General features: G+C 33.6%; 1 protein-coding gene across 4 annotated transcripts in view; it reads left to right on the forward strand.

Annotated features, from left to right (window-relative positions):
• The window catches only part of LRFN5 (leucine rich repeat and fibronectin type III domain containing 5), a 316,314-nt gene that overhangs the window by 288,525 nt on the left and 5,613 nt on the right, over positions 1–22,176 (forward strand). For 3 of the 4 annotated variants that reach the window (XM_002824703.4, XM_054530061.2, XM_054530060.2), the window contains exons 3-5: positions 9,904–11,308; positions 14,265–14,977; positions 21,910–21,953. In XM_002824703.4, the coding sequence (XP_002824749.3) occupies positions 9,924–11,308; positions 14,265–14,977; positions 21,910–21,953 (2,142 nt within the window). In that variant the 5' untranslated portion in view covers positions 9,904–9,923. The remainder of the gene's footprint in view (positions 1–9,903; positions 11,309–14,264; positions 14,978–21,909; positions 21,954–22,176) is intronic. The other variant, XM_054530062.2, reaches the window with a different exon arrangement.

Below are 22,176 nucleotides of genomic sequence, written 5' to 3' on the forward strand. Positions count from 1 at the left end.
CTATGCCCTGCTAATACATTTTCAAAATGACATAAAACATCTTTTTATGCAGCCTTCACCTCAGTTTTAGAAAGCAATGAATATCTGGAATGTTGCATATCTATAAGTTAGAGAAGGCACAAGTTAGAGAAGACATGATCATGACAAATTCTGTTTCCTTATCTATAAAATGAAGAAATTATTACTTACTTTGTGTTTACCTATCTTCAATAAAGGACAATTATTATTTTTAAAATTATTTGTTTTGTGTAATTGGTGTCTTATCTGTAGTTAATTTATGTAAATAATGTTTATGTAAATTTATTTCATGGTAAAAATACATGTGCATGTGTGTATGTGCGTGTGTGTATATATATATATATATACACACACGCACATGTTGAGAACAAAAATTACAGGATACTATATTAAGAACTCAGAAACCCATTAGGACTATGCAAATTTAAATATCAAAGTATAATAAGTCAGCATTTTCATAGTTGGCCATCTATTTTGTTTATATACCTGTTTTACACAGATCCTAACTTTCTAAGTTTGGTAGATTCCAGCAATACACCTTGTGTATGTTGCAGTTGCTAAACATATCTTCCCGAAAATATTAATGAAAGGATAAATAAATTGATGCATGGGTGAATTTTAAGAATTTATTACATTCAATGTACTTAGCCATATTACTAGTGACTATTATAATCAAATCCCAAAATGTAATTGTTCCAGGTTATATATATCATATTTTGAGGCCTGAATTTTAGAGGCTCAATAATAATATTATTAGTATGTATTTTAATGGAGAATGCAGTTAAAATGTTAGCATTTATAGTCTCTCTAGAAAAAAAGTTAGACAGAAAACCTAAAATATTTGAAATAAAACTATTAAAGGCATTTCAGTATCTAAGCTATATTATAAAATATCCTTTACAATACTGTAGCCATTTAACACATCCTGCAAAATCTCATCAATATCAACAGACATTAACATTTGTCCCCAGACATTAGTTGAGACAAAGGGGCACTAATTGAATTAACAGCATTCTACTGAATGATGGCAAGGTAGCTATGGAGGAGCCCAATAGCTTTCCTTTAACTCAACATATAAATTGCTACCATATTGGTTTTTGCAGAGAACAGGCTTTACTCTCAGTTGGTTGTAAAATCTAAATTTGCTTTTATATTCCATCCTGGTTTCCAAATAAGTACTGATACTCTTGAGCATATGTTATGTAATAGCCATGACAGAAAGATGGATGTAGTAATGGAAAATCATTTTTCAGTTTGTGTGTAATAGACTCTTCTTTGAACAGAATTTGCTTCAAATAACATATAATAAAGAGATATGTAAATATTATCTAAAGAGCTGCAACTGCATCACTATTTGCTGAATTACAATTCCACTCAAATATTTAACAAAAACCTGTCTGTGTTGCTTACATTTAACTATTTGGAGAAATAGACAGATCGTGCTTGAAATGGCTTTACTTAACTAGATTAAAAACATAGATAGTATGTTTTATATTTATGAATTTTTAAATTATTAATTCCAGAAAAGCATGAAAGCTATTCTGACTTTCCATTTACATTGATTTTTAAAAAGTGGTTATGTATTAATATAATAAATATGTCAAGGATCAGTTTGTGAACTTGTAGGAAATGAAAACTATGCTTCTTTACATGAGATCTTACCTCGTATTTTTTAATAAACTTTGAAATCTTCATCTTGTCCAAATAACTTGGGAAAAGTCATGAATCACAATTTATATGATTTTTTTTTCATTACTTAGAGGTCTCAAGCAGAAAATAGACTTAAGGGAGTAGTCCAGATTTTATTCTACACTTACTCTTACTTTCTAAATTACCGTATGTGTATATATGTTGCCTGATGATAAAAAGTAAATCAAGCTATGAAATAGGAAATATAATTTAAGTTGCAATAGAATCACCTCTTTGAACATATATGACAAAGTTAAGAAGATTTATGTTCCTAAAATATGATTAAGTTTTGATTAACTACAGATAATGTGCCCTTTTGTATATTATTCTTCCTTTGGAGCAAATATTTAGAAACATAATGAAAAATCACTATTTCCTTTTTTAAAAAAATTTAATCACCTACTCACAATTACTGAAAAGTGGCAACAATAGCATGAAGAATTTCTGTATACCCTTTACCCGGATTCCCAAATACTCACAAATACCACATTTTCTTTCCTCATCTTCTCCTTGTCTTCCTTCTTTCTAGTTCTCTCTCTCTCTTTCTATATATGTGTATTTATATTGTTATATATAAAATTATATATTACATGTTTAAATTGTATACATAACTGATATACTATATATTTATATTATGATAGATATGTGGACATACAAATATCCACCTTGATCTGGAATTACCTTTATAAGAGGATTTTGATTTTGAATTCAGTTTCCTTAACAAATGTGATATTGTTTATATTTTCTATGTATCTTGTTGTCTATACATTTTCTTCTATTAGTAGTTTGGTAATTTGCGTTTTTCAATGAATTTGTCCATTTCATCTGATTTATTGAGTATATGTATTGGCATGACAGGGGATTTTGTATTTTCTTATTCTTCTCATTGGCAATTTTTGGTTTCTCTCATTTTTTCTTAATTATCTTGCAGGGATCAATTTTTCCTTTTTTTTTTTTTTTTTTCTTTTTTTTTTTGTTGACAGAGTCTCACTCTGTTGCCCAGGCTGGAGTGCAGTGGCAAGATCTAATGTCGGCTCACGGCAAGCTCTGCCTCCTAGGTTCACGCCATTCTCCTGCCTCAGCATCCCCAGTAGCTGGGACTACAGGCACCCGCCATCACGCCTGGATAATTTCTTGTATTTTTAGTAGAGATGGGGTTTCACCGTATTAGCCAGGATGGTCTCGATCTCCTGACCTCGTGATCTGCCCGCCTTGGACTCCCAAAGTGCTGGGATTACAGACGTGAACCACGGCGCCCGGCCCTCAATGTTTTCTAAAAAACAGCTTTTGACTTTATGTATTTTTTCTATTTTTTGGTCTGATTTCTATTTTATAAATTTCTGCTCATTTTAATAGTTTCATTTCTTCTATTTACTCTCTTTTATATTTATTTTTTAGCTTCTTAGGTATCAAGCTTAGATAACTGATGTTAAACCATGTTTTCTTTTTAATAATATATTTATTCTGAATTACCATAACAATTCAAATACACTATTTTTTATACCATAAATTGTTATACTTTAATTTCAATTAAATTAATTTCATTTAATTAGTTAATTTAATTTAATTTTAATTTCATTTCAATTTAATAGTCTTGCTAAAGTTCCATGAGAATCTGGAAAGAATGTGTATTCTCTATTTATTGAAGTTGCATTTTATAATTATAAATTAGGTCAGGTTGGTTGATAGTGCTGTGTAAATCTTTTATAGCTACTGCTGTCTCTTTTTTGTCAGCTTATTATTTCAATTAATAGTGAAAGAGAAGAGTTCGTATCTCTAATCGTAACTGTGGATTTAAAAAAAAATTCCCTTTTTTCTGTCATGTGTCATTTCATGTATTTTGAAGATCTTTTGCTGAGTCCATGTGCATTCAGTGTTTTTGTGGTTTCTTGATCAATTGATCCTTTTTCTCTATAAAATGCCCATATTTATCTCTCATATACTGTTTGCCTTTTTCTAATTTATAGCCACATCAACTTTTTATGTTCAGTGTTTTAATGACATATCTTTTTCAGCCTTTTACTTTTAGTTGTTCATATCTTTATTTTCAACGTGTATTTTTCTAAATGCTTCATGGATGGTCTGGTTATTTTAGGCAAGATAAAAACCTTTGCCTTTAACTTTTACATCCCATTCGTGTTTGAAGTTTTTGATGTAGTTTCAGATTAAGTCTACTACCTTGGCAATGATTTTCTATTTTCCCAGTGGGTTCATTATTTCTCTTTTCCTTCTATACTGGTGAACTGCTGTTGTTATATCTTGTACAGAATATCTGAGGTAAATTTTTCTTAGATTTTGCCTAGCTGTGAATACCTTTTTATGCATTTTGAAGGATACCTTTATTGGATATAAAATTCTAGAGTATAGGATTTTTTCTTTTTTTCTTTATAAATTTTAAATATATTATTTCATTTTCTTTTGACCTTAATTATGATGAGAATTCAGTTGTAAATTATACAGTTATTCTCCAAATATGCAATACCTTTTTCTCTGCTTCTTTTAATAAATTTTTATCTTTATATTTAGTTTTCAGCCATTTGTTATTTTGTGTCCATGTGTTTATCTGCTGCATTGGTCTTTTTATATTATCAATGTCATCAACTCTGGAATCTTTTCAGATATTTTTACTTCTACTATTTATTCTGCCCCATTCTCCCTTTCTTTCTGAAAGGGATTAAAATTCTGATAATATTAATCATTCAAATATTTTTCCCTCAGATCTAATACTTTTTGTTCTGTTCTTTCAGGTTTTTAAAATCTGAATTTAGGTTTTTTTCTATTAATTTATCTTCAATTACGTTTATACTTTCTTCTGCTGTGCCCAATCTTCTGTTTTGAAGATATTGTTATATTTTAGATCATATACATTTAAAAATTGTTTTTCACGTATCTGCTAAAATTTCCCATCAAATCATGCATGATATCCATCTTTTCCTGTGGACACGTTAGAATTTTTATTATAGTAATTTTATACTCCCTGTGGCAATTGTAATATCTGGGGTGTCTCTGGATCTGCTTCTATTAATCACTTCCTTTTAAATGTTGGTCACTTTTTCTTGCTTCTTCAAGTTTTTATGTGAATTCTTACATGTTTGGGAATTTCCTATTTAGTAAGACCTGAGATCTGTGCCGTATAGTGGTTTTGGATATCTATCTCTATTTTACAGATGAATCTTTTGATATCCAAATTTCTGGAGGCCTCACCACCCTGCTTTATAGCTCTGGGGCTAGATTTGTTGGTGGCCTAGGAGAATTTTTTGATCTCAAATCTCACCCCTAGCATTTGTTTTTTTCTTTTGGCTGCAGCTACCCCGTAGTCTATGAAGGTGGAAATATCCTCTAGGAAGCTCTAGGAAGGATTTTTCAGCTGCCCAATGTCACCGTAGGCATTTTGTGGTTAAAATCAGAAGTATTTGTATGGAGATGAAGGGGACTGAGCTCTCCCACCCCTCTCTCAGTCATGATAGTTGAAATCCCTGAGGGACTGTATTTTTCTTCTAGTTCCTCTGCATCTTTCCCATTCTTTCCAAGCTGAAAAGCAAGGTGGCCTGAAATATTTCTTTCAATTTTCCTTTCCTTCCTCAATTTTTTTCTCATCTGAAAATAAGGCGTATCTGAGAGAAATTATCTCTACCCTCTTTCTATTCCCATATATTCCCATATATATTTTTTTAATCTTTTTTTTTTTTTTTTTTTTTACTTTAAGTTGTAGGGTACATGTGCACAATGTGCAGGTTAGTTACATATGTATGCATGTGCCATGCTGGTGTGCTGCACCCATTAACTCGCCATTTAGCATTAGGTAGATCTCCTGATGCTATCCCTCCCCCCTCCCCCCACCCCACAACAGTCCCCAGAGTGTGATGTTCCCCTTCCTGTGTCCATGTGTTCTCATTGTTCAATTCCCATCTATGAGTGAGAACATGCGGTGTTTGGTTTTTTGTCCTTGCGATAGTTTACTGAGAATGATGATTTCCAATTTCATCCATGTCCCTACAAAGGACATGAACTCATCATTTTTTATGGCTGCATAGTATTCCATGGTGTATATGTGCCACATTTTCTTAATCCAGTCTATCATTGTTGGACATTTGGGTTGGTTCCAAGTCTTTGCTATTGTGAATAGTGCCGCAATAAACATACATGTGCATGTGTCTTTGTATTCCCATATTTTTAAGATAATATTCCTGTTACTCATTGAAGGTAATGAGAATGAGATAGGTGTTAATGTTTTCTCATTAACAAGAGCTGCTATTGGGGCTCTTGTGGATTCTATTTTGTTATATTGAACCACAAATGCTTTCTTAAAAGTTTGGTAAAATGTAGGCAGGATTCGTTTTATCCCAAGTTATGTCAGATAGATACGATGTCCTAATTTCTTTTTTGTTGGTGGGGGAAGTAGAGCAACAGCTATGTATTTCCTCTTTTTTTTTTTTTTTTTTTTTTTTTGAGATGGAGTCTTGCTCTGTCACCCAGGCTGGAGTGTAACGGCATGATCTCTCCTTACTGCAACCTCCACCTCCCAGGTTCACGCCATTCTCCTGCCTGAGCTTCCCCAATAACTGGGACTACAGGTGTGTGCCACCATGCCCGGCTAATTTTTGTATTTTTAGTACAGACGGGGTTTCACCATATTGGCCAGGATGGTCTCGAACTCCTGACCACGTCATCTGCCCCTCCTTGGCTTCCCAAAGTGCTGGGATGACAGGCTTGAGTCACCACCCCCCGCCATTTCCCTCCTTTTATCAAGGACTGCCGCCTCTGGAAGTTAGATTCTTTAAGTTTCTTTGTATTCCAAAGGTTATAATGTTACTATTTTTAAAAATATGATTTATAGCTTATCCAGCTTATTTTGTTTGTTTAGGGTGACAGTGATGGTTTCTTATTACTTTCTATATTTATTCGAGAAATACTATTTATAAACACATTAAAATGCATAAAAATATTGCATACATATCTACAGATGTATCATTTCTGTTGTTCTTTAGCCATTTATAAAGTTTCAAGTTTCTTCCATCATATATAATTTTCCTTCAGCCTAAAGACACTATCCTTTACATTTTCATATAAGTGCAGGTTTGCTGGTGAAGAAACTGTTTCTCTTAAAATTTCTTACCTTGTTTTCATCTTTTATAAAAGTATAATCCTACCTAGGTTGCTAGGTTTTCCTTTCTTCATGGAGCACTTTAAAGATGTTTTTCATTATCTTCCATCTCACTTTATTTATGATGAGAAGTCAGTGAGGAGTCAGCAGTTACTTTTATTTTGTTTACCTTACCTTATTGTAATCTGTCTTATTTCTATACCTATATTTAAGATTATTTTTCCTTTGGTTAGCTGCAATTTGACGATGATGTGTCTTGGTATGGTTTCATTGTGTTGAGCTTGGATTCATAGATTTTTTTTAAATAACATTCAACAAATTGTTTGCTTTTATTTCTTTAAATATATTTCTGCCTAACAGCATTCTTCTGATAGTGCAATTACGTATATGTTTGACTTCTTAACATCATTCCACAGGTCATTGGATTTTTGTTCCCTTTCTTTCATCCCTTTTTATCAGTATTACAGCATGGTTTGTACCTATTACCCTGCCTCCACTTACATAGATTACCAGAGCTCTTCTTCAATAACTCTCTTTTTGCCAGTACACTGCCCCACAAATTCAAGCCACCTGAGACTCTCTGCTCTCCAATCTTTGTCTTTTCAGTTTAACAAGACTGTTCATACTTTGCCTTCTTTCCCCTTCTTGCGCTGTGATTTGGAAGATGTCTCCGGGGGTAATTATAGAATTAATTTTTAACTCACTATCTCAAGGATCACAGTTCTGTATTTATTCATTTCCAAAGTCTAAAACTTGTTGTTTTATATATTTTTGTAATTTTTTAAAGTATTTTTGTAATTTTGTTAATGCTTATTTTGGAAAGGCTAGTTTAATACCGGTTAGTAATAAACAGAAGATTCTATCTTTATTTGTTGGTAATGATCATTTTTATTAACTAGATCAACATTTCATATGGCATCAAATAGGTGTTGTGCTGGACACCTTTTAACCTCAGTAGGGAAGGATCCAGGTTCAAAAGGCAGAAGAAGAGACCCAGAGCCAGCAAGTGAGATATGGGGTTTGATTAGGGGATTACACACAGGGAAGAGTCCAGTGGTCGCAGGCTGGACTGCATATCTGCCTTAAGCACAGTCCAGTGGTGGCAGGCTGGTCAGGAAAACCACAACTGCCTGCAACTTATATAGCATTTAACACCCGCCCCTTAACGATCTCCACCTGGCAGCCTCCATTTAACCCAAATTTCAGGGCATCAATCCCCTGTACAGCCCATGTTCCATTGGACAGGTTGGGGGCTCAGATGTTTCTCATAGACAAGGAATGAATCTCTGGATTGGCCACTCCTGGATTCCCTAGCTCAGGACACACATTCAGGTGCATCTTCAGTCTGGGGTCATTCTAAGTATATGTTTAAATTATTGCTATCAGGGGCTTTTACCCTACAAAAGGCATTAAATAATTAAAAGTCATAGAATATGCTTTAATTGGAAAACTAGGCATGATATTTCCAGGATGATTTCATATTTATATGAAAATGAGAATATGTATGATTTTCTGCAGCTATTTTCACTCATGATTTTTAAAACTTCATGCAATGGGCTGAGTAAGGTAGCTCATGCCTGTACTTGCAGCACTTTGGGAGGCTGAGGCAGGAGGATTGCTTGAGCCCAGGAGTTTAATCCCTGTCTCTACAAAAAAAAAAAAAAAAAAATTACCCTAGGGTGGTGGCACTTATCTGTAGTCCCATCTACTCAGAAGGCTGAAGTGGTAGGATCATTTGAGATGAGGAGGTCGAAACTGCAGTGAGCCGTGATTGCACCACTGTACTCCAGCCTCCAGCTTGGGTGACAGAGAAAAACTTTGTTTAAAAAAAAAAAAAAAAGAAACAAAAAAAAAGAAAACCTGATGCAACATATGAGAACTTTTAATCAAATATATGCTATTATTTTTATTTTTGAGAATTGATTTCAATAGCATATACTCAAGATCAAACAGAAAAATGAAAATTGTCAAAGTGTTTGTTTAAAATTAAATTTGGATAAATATATATTCGTTAAGATTTTAAAAGAAGGAAAACAGAATATAATATCTTGTTGAACATACTGTTACGTGAAAGCACTGATGGCTGCTTCCCAGAAATTATCTTTAAAAATCCACATTTTTAACCAATAAAATATTTTAATATTTAGGGAACTCGGAGCTATTGTGATAAACATTCAACCCTGTTATTTTTGAGAATAAGATCTTTGTATTTTCAGTTAGGATGTGAAGATTGGCCGGGCACAGTGGCTCATGCCTGTAATCTCAGCACTTTGGGAGGCTGAGGTGGGCAGATCACCTGAGGTCAGGAGTTCGAAACCAGCCTGCCCAACATGACAAACCCTGTCTCTACTAAAAATACAAAAGTTAGCTGGGCATGGTGGTGGGCGCCTGTAATGTTAGCTACTCAGGGGGGCTGAACGGTAATCGCTTGAACCCTGGAGGTGGAAGTTGCCGGTGAGCCAAGATCACGCCACTGCACTCCAGCCTGGGCAACAAAGCAAGGCTCGTCTCAAAAAAAAAAAAAAAAAAGTGAAGGTTGATCTATGTCAAGATAGTTTGTAAAGATGAAAAAAATTAATCAAGAATTTGTTATCTTCAAAGGTCATGCTGCAAGCTAACAAATATTGTTTTTTATTGTTTCTGTTTAGGCTACTGAATTGACCTACTTACAAATCTTCAAATAGGCCTCTAATTTTTTAAATATTTTTATGTAACAAGATGTCCTTCAGGGTCTAGGGTATGTTTTCCTGAACCCCCAGGTCTACAGTCTCGGCTGTATATCTCTTTTGGTTCACCCATGGAGTACCCTGGACATGCTTAAAAAATGGCGCTTAATTTGCAGAGTTATAATAAACTTTTGACTGCTTTGTTTTTCCTACTTGATTTTAAATCCCATGAAACTATCAATGGTGTATTATTCATCCCTAGTGCCCATTATAGCCTTTACTACAGAATAAATATGTATACTTGTTAAGCAACCAAGTGAAATTATTTCTCTATTCTAGATTGCATACAAATATTATTCTAGTAGGAATATGAATATGAATGAAATCATTGGATGCTAACATTCTATTTTGTGTCTTCTGTTACAGGCTCTTAAATCTGATCTACAATGGAAAAAATTCTTTTTTATCTGTTTTTCATTGGCATAGCAGTGAAAGCTCAGATCTGTCCAAAGCGTTGTGTCTGTCAGATTTTGTCTCCTAATCTTGCAACCCTTTGTGCCAAGAAAGGGCTTTTATTTGTTCCACCAAACATTGACAGAAGAACTGTGGAACTGCGGTTGGCAGACAATTTTGTTACAAATATTAAAAGGAAAGATTTTGCCAATATGACCAGCTTGGTGGACCTGACTCTATCCAGGAATACAATAAGTTTTATTACACCTCATGCTTTCGCTGACCTACGAAATTTGAGGGCTTTGCATTTGAATAGCAACAGATTGACTAAAATTACAAATGATATGTTCAGTGGTCTTTCCAATCTTCATCATTTGATACTGAACAACAATCAGCTGACTTTAATTTCCTCTACAGCGTTTGATGATGTCTTCGCCCTTGAGGAGCTGGATCTGTCCTATAATAATCTAGAAACCATTCCTTGGGATGCTGTTGAGAAGATGGTTAGCTTGCATACCCTTAGTTTGGATCACAATATGATTGATAACATTCCTAAGGGGACCTTCTCCCATTTGCACAAGATGACTCGGTTAGACGTGACATCAAATAAATTGCAGAAGCTACCACCTGACCCTCTCTTTCAGCGAGCTCAGGTACTAGCAACCTCAGGAATCATAAGCCCATCCACTTTTGCATTAAGTTTTGGTGGAAACCCCTTGCATTGCAATTGTGAATTGTTGTGGTTGAGGCGTCTGTCCAGAGAAGATGACTTAGAGACCTGTGCTTCTCCTCCACTTTTAACTGGCCGCTACTTTTGGTCAATTCCTGAAGAAGAGTTTTTGTGTGAGCCTCCTCTCATTACTCGTCATACACATGAGATGAGAGTCCTGGAGGGACAAAGGGCAACACTGAGGTGCAAAGCCAGGGGAGACCCTGAGCCTGCAATTCACTGGATTTCTCCTGAAGGGAAGCTTATTTCAAATGCAACAAGATCTCTGGTGTATGATAACGGAACACTTGACATTCTTATCACAACTGTAAAGGATACAGGTGCTTTTACCTGCATTGCTTCCAATCCTGCTGGGGAAGCAACACAAATAGTGGATCTTCATATAATTAAGCTCCCTCACTTACTAAATAGTACAAACCATATCCATGAGCCTGATCCTGGTTCTTCAGATATCTCAACTTCTACCAAGTCAGGTTCTAACACAAGCAGTAGTAATGGTGATACTAAATTGAGTCAAGATAAAATTGTGGTGGCAGAAGCTACATCATCAACGGCACTACTTAAATTTAATTTTCAAAGAAATATCCCTGGAATACGTATGTTTCAAATCCAGTACAATGGTACTTATGATGACACCCTTGTTTACAGGTAAGAAAAATTAAGCAAATTTGTATACTTACCATGCATCTTAGTGTAGAACTTGTTAATGTACTACTGATTTTTTTTAATTGGCAGTGCTGTTCTGTGTTGTATTTAAAAGTGCATAGCGTAAGCTTTGAAAAAGGTGGTAATACAAGTGGGGAGATATTTTGAATGGTATTTTTTTAGAGAGTTTGATTTCTATTTAATATTATGCTTACTTACTTTTTTCCCCCTCATCTAAGAGATGTGACTATCAGAGAACAACACTGATTTATTATAAAAATTCAAAAACATACCAGAACTTACACATCCACATGAGTGTTCTTTCCTTCAAGGAAGCCACGTTGGGAGGCTATACCATTATCCCAATGATGCTGCCATTGCTCAAAGCACTTTTGGAATTATCTTTAGAACCTTCGTCATACTATTTTGAATATCCTCAGTGGTGGCAAATCTTCGTCTTTTGAGGGTGAATTTGAATTTTGGAAACAAGCAAAAGCCATTTGGAGTCAAGTCTTGTGAATAAGGTGGGTGATCAAGATGGGTATTGCCATTTTTGGTCAAAAATAGGATGTAACTATAAAATAATGAGACTGATTCTTTGAGTGATTAAGGAGTGTGTGTGCGTGTGTCTGTGTGGTTGTGTTGTCTCATGTGTACTGGTTCTAAGACAGTTCCAAAAAGAAAACTTATAAATAATTTGAGCAGTGAAAGTGTCACTGGAATTAGGTATGTAATATCCAAGTAAGGATGATGATGGAGAATTTGCACCTACTAAAGAATTTCTGGTATGTTTTTCTAAAGTTCAGCCTCATTGATTTATAGTCACATCTTGTCCAATTTTAAGTTAAAGAGACATATTTTTACCCTTTCATATAATTTCACTTGTGAGAGACTTACTATGCCCTGGGAATTGATGCAAAACCATGGCTTTGCATTATATATATATATATATATGTATATATATATATATATATATGTATATATATATGTACACACATATGTGTGTATGTATATGTGTGTATGTATACACATGTATATATACATGTGTGTATATATATATACACACACACATATATAGATATTTCAAAGCCATATATATATGTCTACATATATATGTCTCTCTCTATATATATATATGTTGTTTAAGATATTCAGAAATCAGATCGGATCAGTTCCTATGTACCCAGGTGAATTATTCAATATAATTGATTTTCATTCCTGTATGGAAATGAGAGTAATTTTTTTTTAAAGCGTGGACTAGTAGGCAAAATTAAACCTATCCTAGCTAGCCATGTGATCAGCTCAGAGCAGGATTCTACATGGCTGAGTTTCAATTCCTCCTCATTACAAGGGAGAAATTAGACTAAAGGTCTCTAATATCCCTTCATCACTAAATATATGGGGACATGGACTATGATACCTATATATTAACTTAAAGTAATTTGCTCTTGTCATACCAGGCTCTTCACATAACCCATGGACTACTGTCAATGACAAAAACCCCTCCCCACCCCACACTTTTTTATAGCTATTGGATATTCATATTCTATATATTTTAAACATTAGCTCTGTGAAATAAGCCAGATTTTATTTTCCAAATTCCAGGATTTTCATCCTGCAATGACAAGTAAAATTCTGTTTAATCTTGAGGAAATTTCTTCAATCCCTGACCCTTTTTGTCATTTGTAAAATAGTGATAATGCCTGTCTCATAAGGTCATTGTAAAGATTAAATTTTAATGTATACAAAATGCTTAGTAATGCCTGTTATTGAATTATAAATTAGGTCATATTCAGTTGCAACTGAAGGAACAGAAGAAAATAGACATCAACAAAAGACTTTTAGAATGTAGTAGATTCAGAGATGTCTATAAACTCTTTAATTTATTTATTTATTTTGAGATAAGGTCTCGCTGTGTCTCCCAGGCTTGAGTGAAGTGACACGATCTCGGCTCACTGCAACCTCTGCCTCCTGGGTTCAAGCAATTCTCCTGTCTCAGCCTGCCCAGTAGCTGGGACTGCAGGTGCCCGCCACCACTCCCAGCTAATTTTTATATTTTTATTAGAGACGGTGTTTCACCATATCGGTCAGGCTGGTCTCAAACTCCTGACCTCAGCTGATCCACCCACCTCAGCCTCCCAAAGTGCTGGGATTACAGGCATGAGCCACCGCAGTGAAACTATCACTGGAATTAGGTGATATTAGATTTAGGCACTGCCTCAACTCTTGCACTTTATAAATTGTGCTCTGATGGAAATTTGCATACAACGGGATGAGGGATTTATGCTCTGGTCAATACCCTTGCCTTGTTCATGTTTCTAGGATAATATTACTTGTATGTTTTCATTATCCTCTTGTATAGATGAAAACATAATGCGGTCCAAGTGTTGACTTCATTAAAAAAGGATTATATTTGTAAACAAAATACTTTAATCTTAGTAATAATCTTAGTTATTAAATATATATTGACTGGGTGCCATTTCGTTTTTCTGAAATGGAAAATAGATGTTCTAAAATGTGTATCTATTTTGATTTCTAATGTGATTGTCAACATTTTCCCTTCCTTCAAATTTGCTTTTAGTCATAGAGGTATTGTAAGTGCTAAATGGATTTGTTTAGCAGTCAGATAATGTCACAGTCACACCTTTCAAAAGTAATTTGTCATCAATGATTTTTTAGCAGTGTTTTTTATTAGGAGTTCTCCTTTGCTAAGCAATGTAATTAGTAAGCTTGAGAAGGCTTGGGGTAGGCATGATCAATATAGTGCAGATGCTGACAAGGACTTTTAGCCATTTTAACTCGGTAAATATGAGATTAGATCATTTTTCAATAATTCATATGTTATAAATGTACTTATCTTAATGAATACTAAAATGACACCAAACTAAAGTCACAATGACTTTCTGTGTATATGTTTTGTTTTCTTATTAATATTAACACAAATTCCATTGTCCCTCAGAATGATACCTCCTACGAGCAAAACTTTTCTGGTCAATAATCTGGCGGCTGGAACTATGTATGACTTGTGTGTCTTGGCCATATATGATGATGGCATCACTTCCCTCACTGCCACAAGAGTCGTGGGTTGCATCCAGTTTACCACGGAACAGGATTATGTGCGTTGCCATTTCATGCAGTCCCAGTTTTTGGGAGGCACCATGATTATTATTATTGGTGGAATCATTGTAGCATCTGTGCTGGTATTCATCATTATTCTGATGATCCGGTATAAGGTTTGCAACAATAATGGGCAACACAAGGTCACCAAGGTTAGCAATGTTTATTCTCAAACTAACGGGGCTCAAATACAAGGCTGTGGTGTAACGCTGCCCCAGTCCGTGTCCAAACAAGCTATGGGACACGAAGAGAATGCCCAGTGTTGTAAAGCTGCCAGTGACAATGTGATTCAATCTTCAGAAACTTGTTCGAGTCAGGACTCCTCTACCACTACCTCTGCTTTGCCTCCTTCCTGGACTTCAAGCGCTTCTGTGTCCCAAAAGCAGAAAAGAAAGACTGGCACAAAGCCAAGTACCGAACCACAGAGTGAAGCCCTCACAAATGTTGAGTCCCAAAACACTAACAGGAACAACTCAACTGCCTTGCAGTTAGCTAGCCGACCTCCCGATTCTGTCACAGAGGGGCCCACATCTAAAAGAGCACATATAAAGCCAAGTAAGTTTATCACTTTGCCTGCTGAGAGATCCAGAGCGAGGCACAAGTACTCCCTCAATGGAGAATTAAAGGAATACTATTGTTATATTAACTCGCCGAACACATGTGGACCGTTTTCTAAAAGAAGCATGTCTATGAATGTGATGTTTATTCAGTCTGACTGTTCTGATGGTCATAGTGGAAAGGCAACTCTCAAATTCTGAGGGACTACTGGAAAGCTCTGTGTAATTTATAATTTCGTTTTCATGAAAAATCATTTTGAGAACTCACATAGAAGATTGGAATTTGCAATTCCAATGCTGTGTATAAATCAACCTTCTCAGGTACAGTATATATATACATATATAACTATATATATATATGTATGTATGTATATGTATACTGGAAGGAAACATAAATAAAATGGATAAGGGAACAAGCATGACATAGCAGCGGTGCCTTTCCCTATTCTAGGACCAGCTCCTAGGACTAGCAACAGCAGATTAAAAAAATGAAAATTGTTGTAGAAAAAAGTATTGCATAAAAAATGATATTTCTCTAATTTTACAAAGGGCCATCTATGGGTAATTGATATTTTTAATAAGTAGACTGTATATTTTCTTTCAATGGTAATAGTGTTTCCTTTGTTTTTAGGGAAATGTTGTAGAGAACAACTTCATGTTGCTAAATTATTTAAAATAAAATATTCAATTAGTATACCGAGTTAATGTTAAAATTAGTTCACTTCTAAACAACATCCTTGGTGCAGGTGCCTTAATGGTTGTAAGATATTTCTCCTCCATGACACACCTTTTTCAGTGGAAAGGAGAAGAAAGTGCAATTTATTTTGCATTTATGAAAAATCTAATCAGTTTTAAAGCACAGGCTACAAATTCCTATGCATCTACATGGGCATATGAAGATTTTTTCATTCATTTAATACACATTTTCTGAATGAATGAGTTTTATGTTGTTCTTAATGCAAGATAAAGAGGGAGACAAACATACAAGACTGCCTTTATCAAAGGGGTGTTTATTTTTATCACCAAGTAAAATTTAAGAACTTCTAATGGTGTTCTCATATTTATAAGTCATATAAAGTCATGGCTCATTAAGCAGATAGTGGATTTTTTTTCCATTTGCACCATAGTTTTTGCATTTGAATGTTTTCCTTTTAAAGTAAATGCATTTGCTATTTTAACCAAAAACTGTGATAAATTTAACTAGAAATCATGCCACTTAGCGAGAATACATAATTTTTTAAAACAGGATTTTAAATTTAGTAGAAACTAATATTGCTCCTGGATAATGTGGAATTATTAGAAATGTACTGAAATTAAGATCTATAGATAAATGTTTCTATTCACTCCTTTAAAAATTATATAATAATTTGATGGTGTTTTATTAAAGATCTGTAAACAGGTTACCATCAAAGAGGTTTTATTTTGTTTTGTTTTGAGAATAAGGCTCACGTTAGAACTGACCCATTGCTTTGCACAAAAGAAATTACATTTTAGCCATAATATCATAAGATAGGTACTTTACTATCTTATGTCAAGTACTCTTTGGGAGTAAGTTAAACACACAGTAAAAGTTTATTAACTTTTTCAGATCACTTGAAATACCACTTAAGACACAAGTGAGGAATGTGGAATCGTTAATTTCCTTCTGATAGAAGCATATACAACAATTTCAGTTACTGTTAACTTGACAAAGCCACATCTTCTCATACACAATGTATCATGATGCCATTCAATAGTATATAAGATTAAAGTAGTTAGAGATTACTTTCAGTGCCAGTGTTGAAAATAATTATCCAATGGGCTTTTTTATTTTAGGTGTTTGCTAAATCCCTTCTCTGCCCTGATTCTCTTTCTAAAAAGTTTACTTTTCACATTTGCAGAGTCTAATTATCCTTCACTGCCCAGTTATTTATTTCTTGTAAGGAATAGATGAGGTCACATGTGGTCGCAGTTTGCGAAATCAAAAGCAGCACTCAGAGTGAAATATATTTTCAGTACTATTAATGTAGTAATGCTCTAATTCCAACTAAATATTTTTAATTAACATCAATTGCATAGTTCCTCAATAGGTGTTGATTTGCAGAAGCATGCTACTTTTTCCCTTCTTAGAGTTATCAGCATAATATTAAAAATATTGAACATACAAAAGCTTTCAAGACTTAAAGAAATTACTCTTCAAAGACTTTCTGGGATTATGAAGGCTGTGATCAAAGATAAGGATGCTCTGAAATCATGCAACATTAGCAAGGTTAACATATGTACTGTGAGTTACTGATGAACTTAGTATTTTCCAGTATTTTTAAAAATCAATTGCCTACTTATGTTTCTAATAAAGTTTGATTAAATATCTTTCATTTCTCATAGACATTTAAAATTCCATATTTAATCATATGAGATTTATTTTGTTTGACTAACACCATTGAAAATAATTTAATGTGATTTAATATATTTTTAATACGATCATTTTTACAATATTTAAACCAAATGCTTGAACACTTGTTCTTAAAAATGATAGAAAGGTGAGTATCTGGCCTGAGATTTTGCCCGCCAAAAAGTCTATATTTTGAGAGATTAACAAAAGACTGGCTTATCAAGAAGGTCAAAAAAAAAAATTTTTTTTGTATTTGTTTATAAACATATGAAGAAATTTTTGCTTAAAGTAATCGCAGTGTGAAGTGACTGAAAAGTAAGTCTACAGAAAAGTTGGGAATAATACTACCTATCATGATGTCTGAAACATAATTGTTGCTTAGATGAATAAATGAGTAAATGAATAGATAAATATGGCCATGGAGTAAGGTGTGGAAATAAGAATTTTCATTAGTTAGTACAATACAGATTTGTGATCTAAATATTATATTACCATAAGCAACAAATTCTCTGTCCTTTTCTTGTTTTGCTTTCTGTCATTTATATTTTATTTCTCATTTAAACAGTCATATATATGTGATCTGAAGCATGTGGTTTGCTGTTTGTTGTTTCTGACTATATGAAGATTATATATACATATATATTATTTTTGCTTCCTCGTTTTTATTTTTCTTTTATTTTTGTCATTTTACATTATAGTTTCAGGTTGTTCAATGTGAGAACAAACAAAATAATGTGTTTCCTGTTATGCATGTATTAACGATGTTTACTTCAAACTTTTTTTAAAATTGTGTTCCTGCATTATTTTTGTCCCTTTTGAATAATTGTCCCCCAATTGAAAATATAAAATTATTATTACAGTAGTGTCATAAAGGGATAATGAAGCATCTAAAGTGGCCCCAAATTTTAAGAAGCAGTATATTTCAGTTTGGTGGATATTATTTATGTTAGTCTACAAATATATAAATACATAAAAAGATTAAATACAGCAATTTAAAGTAGACACAGTGGCCGGGCACGGTGGCTCACACTGTAATCCCAGCACTCTGGAGGCCCGAGATGGGCAGATCACTTGAGGTCAGGAGTTCGAGACCAGCCAGGCCAACGTGGTGAAACCCTGTCACTAGGAAAAACACAAAAAAATTAGCTGGGGGTGTGGTAGGAATCTGTAGTCCCAGCTACTCAGGAGGCTGAGGTGGGAAAATTGCTTGAGCCCGGGAGGTGGAGGTGGCAATGAACTGACATCCCACCACTGCACTCCAGCCTGGGTGACAGAGAGAGACTCTGTCTCAAAAGAGAAGAAAAAAAAAAAGTAAATAAATGAATAAATAAATTAGACACAGTAACACTCAAACTGTGGCCAATTTATTTCCCTTTTTCTTTTCTAACTATTAAAGGAGTCAGTGGGGGGTCTCAGTAAGTTGTTTCATGCTTTAAAACAGTGGGTTTTTACCTGCTTTGTAGATATATTTTACTTAAAATTTTGGAATATAAGTTTTGAACCATTTTAAGAAATCTCTAAACATAACAAGTCTAATCTTTGAAAGATGCATACTTTCTCCACAAATTTATAAACAATTAAAAAACATAAATGTGATCCATTTGTCTCCAGACATCTTTTTCGTTTAGTTTTGTAATATATTTTCTCTTCAATTTAAAGTACTTGCATCCAATAAATTTTATTATTTTATTTGCTTGTATTTTTGAAAAGAAAATATATCATTTATAAAGCTAAAAACTTTAAAAGTTGCCCTAAAATTTACACTATTTGCCTTTTAGCTCTTAAATTTAAGTTTTTCTCTTTCATTATAGCAATAAACGTAAGATTTTTTAAAATTCCAATAGCTTAAAAAATCCATAAATATAAAGTATCATCTTTTGGGTAGAATTGTGGAGCAAATTAGACATTTCTTTAGAAGACAGCAAATACAAGCCATTGTCTTCTCAGCATAGTTGATTTCCAATTGGATTTTATAATGCTAAGAAAACAATGTTCATTTATATTAGACAGAATGAAGACTATCTACGATCTTTCCCTTGTTCAGCCTTCCCTTGTTTCAAGAACAGTCCAGTGATTAACAATGTATGCTTCTGTGTGAGTGTGAAGTGTTTTGAGGAAAGGACTTCTGCACAGAGGTGGATTGTATGTGAAAAGGATATTTTTCTTATCCTCTAATGTTGTTAATAATAACACTGTACCTTACAATGTTAGTGATATTTAAGTAAATTTATAGACAAGCAATATGTCATTTTTGAAATGGCATTCAGAAAAGAATAATCAAAATTAATATTTGAATTTTTACTTTCAAAGGACAGATTGCCCAGTCTTTTTCTTCCCACGCTAGACAAATATACGCTGGGATTATTAATAAAATTAGTTTGTTCACATCTTTATTATTTGTTTATTTATTATTATGTTTTTCCACAGAAACAATCAATTCATGTAGCAGGGTATAGAAGGACACTTAAAAAGAGTGGTAGGTCAGGCTCAGTGGCTCACACCTGTAATCCCAGCACTTTGGGATGCCGAGTCAGGCAGATCACGAGGTCAGGAGATCGAGACCATCCTGGCCAACATGGTGAGACCCCGTCTCTACTTAAAAATACAAAAACCTGGCTGGCTGTGGTGGCGTGCACCTGTAATCCCAACTACTTGGGAGGCTGAGGCAGGAGAATCACTTGAACCCCGGAGTCAGAGGTTGCAGTGAGCCAAGATCGTGCCACTGAACTCTAGCCTGGTGACAGAGTGAGACTCTGTCAAAATAAATAAATATTAAAAAATAGAGTGGTAAGCATATTGTTTTGATTGAGCCATCCTAAAAATGTGATGTTATCTGAAGAGGGATATAGAAAGTAACAATTTATAACCAGGAGTATATTTAAGTAGTAAATTACCTCACTAAGGTACTGTTCATGCATTGAGGATTTCATCAAATTACACAAATAGTGAATATAACAAAATAATCACTGATTACTCTGGTAAGTGTAATGGTACACTTAGAATGATTGTCTTCTGATTATGTTTAGCACTTTCAAAGTCAAAATTTAGGATCTAAAGTTAACATTGAATAAATATATACATCACATACATTTGTATAAATATATATGTGCTCAACAAATATCTGCCTATATATGTATTATATAGACATATAAATATTTATACTCATAACATTAATCAGCTAAAAATCATAATTTTGTGTCCTGCAATATAGATTGAATTTTAATTACTATGAAAACGTAGATTTAAATGGACTGGCTATCAGAGAACTTCTCCCAGAAAAACTGTAAAAATTATAACTGTTACTTATCAGATAACAATAGAATATAAAGTACAAATTTAATTTACTGCATTTTTTTAACGATAACCATCTCTACAACCTAATTTCATCCATTTCAAACTTGGTGACTGTTATGTCCATGATGTCTGAAAACAAAAACAAAATATTTTCAAATTCATTCAGGAATAAGCCATGACGGCCCTTTCATTTAATGTACCTGTGTTTGGAAGTGGTTGAACATTTAACCTTACCTGACACATAGGCTATGTACATATTATGTTTCTGCTCTAGAATATGTCTAATAAATAAATATTTGAGTAAAATCAAGGAGCTTATGAAAATACTATGTTGGCTATTGGCTCTACCATAATACAATTCTGTAATCATTTTTTGATCTATAATGTGAACATCTCCTATTATTGATTTTATGTAAAATCTAATCTCCAAAGACCGTTGTATATTTACATGAATATTTGTGCTGAAAGTTTTGTAAAAAACAATTTGTCTCAATCTCGTGACACTCACTTGTGAATCCTAAGAAGGACTTATCCTTTACTCCTAGTTTTCTATCATGTGTCACTTCTCAATGATTAGACGTATTTGCTTAAAAAGAAGGCATTTTGGAAAAAAAATAGAATGCGTGCTGCACAGGTTTATGTAATGGTATTAAACTTCTGTAGGCAATTGGAACCTACATATAAACATTTAAAGGAAAGTTGTTCGTATTTAGAATGTTAGTGTCTTACATAGGGACGAACAGGTACTTGTTAAAATATTAGCTATTATTTGGGGAGTAGGTATTGAATGATGGTTAATATTTTAAATGATTCTTTTGTACTCCATATGGTGAACATAGTTAAACTATATTTTCTGCTTTGAATTCTTTTTTCCTTGATGTATTTTTGCATATTATTCGTATGAATCTATGTAGATGAAATGTCAACTGTGAGTAAGAAAATGAACAGAAACTTGATTATCTTATTGTACTCTGTCACGAATACCAAATGCATATTGAAAATCAGTAATTTTAGTTATTAGAATAAAATTTTAGAAAACTATGTTTTTAAGCATTAGGAATAAGAAAGTAGACATAGAGAATTGAAATATTATAAAAGTCAATTGCAATTAACCCATGAACTGGTAAGTTTTTTTAAAAAAAATCTTTAGATAAATCTTTGTTAATTCTTGATATGAGTATTACCAAGATTTCAGTAAGAAGTTTTTTGAATCTATTTATCTTAAAAAAATGAATTGTTTATGACACTGAACATTTTATTCCCAGATGCTATGCTGACTAACGTTGACCAGATTGTCCAGGAAACACAGGTGAGATTCTTATTACCTATAACTTACTTCAACACTTAAATGGGTATACACTTTTTATAAATTAACTTTAAGTAATTAGTTTGCTAATTTATGTAGCTTGTTGAAATTTTCTTTTAAAATTTACTTATAATTCTCAACAGTGAAGACTGAAGTTTCGTTTGATTAAGTGAATTCAGAGTTTCTAAATTTAGAGATATTTGGGGTTAACTAAACATCTCTGCTT

This window comes from Pongo abelii, chromosome 15, assembly GCF_028885655.2.
Source record: "Pongo abelii isolate AG06213 chromosome 15, NHGRI_mPonAbe1-v2.0_pri, whole genome shotgun sequence".
NCBI classification, from domain to species: domain Eukaryota; kingdom Metazoa; phylum Chordata; class Mammalia; order Primates; family Hominidae; genus Pongo; species Pongo abelii.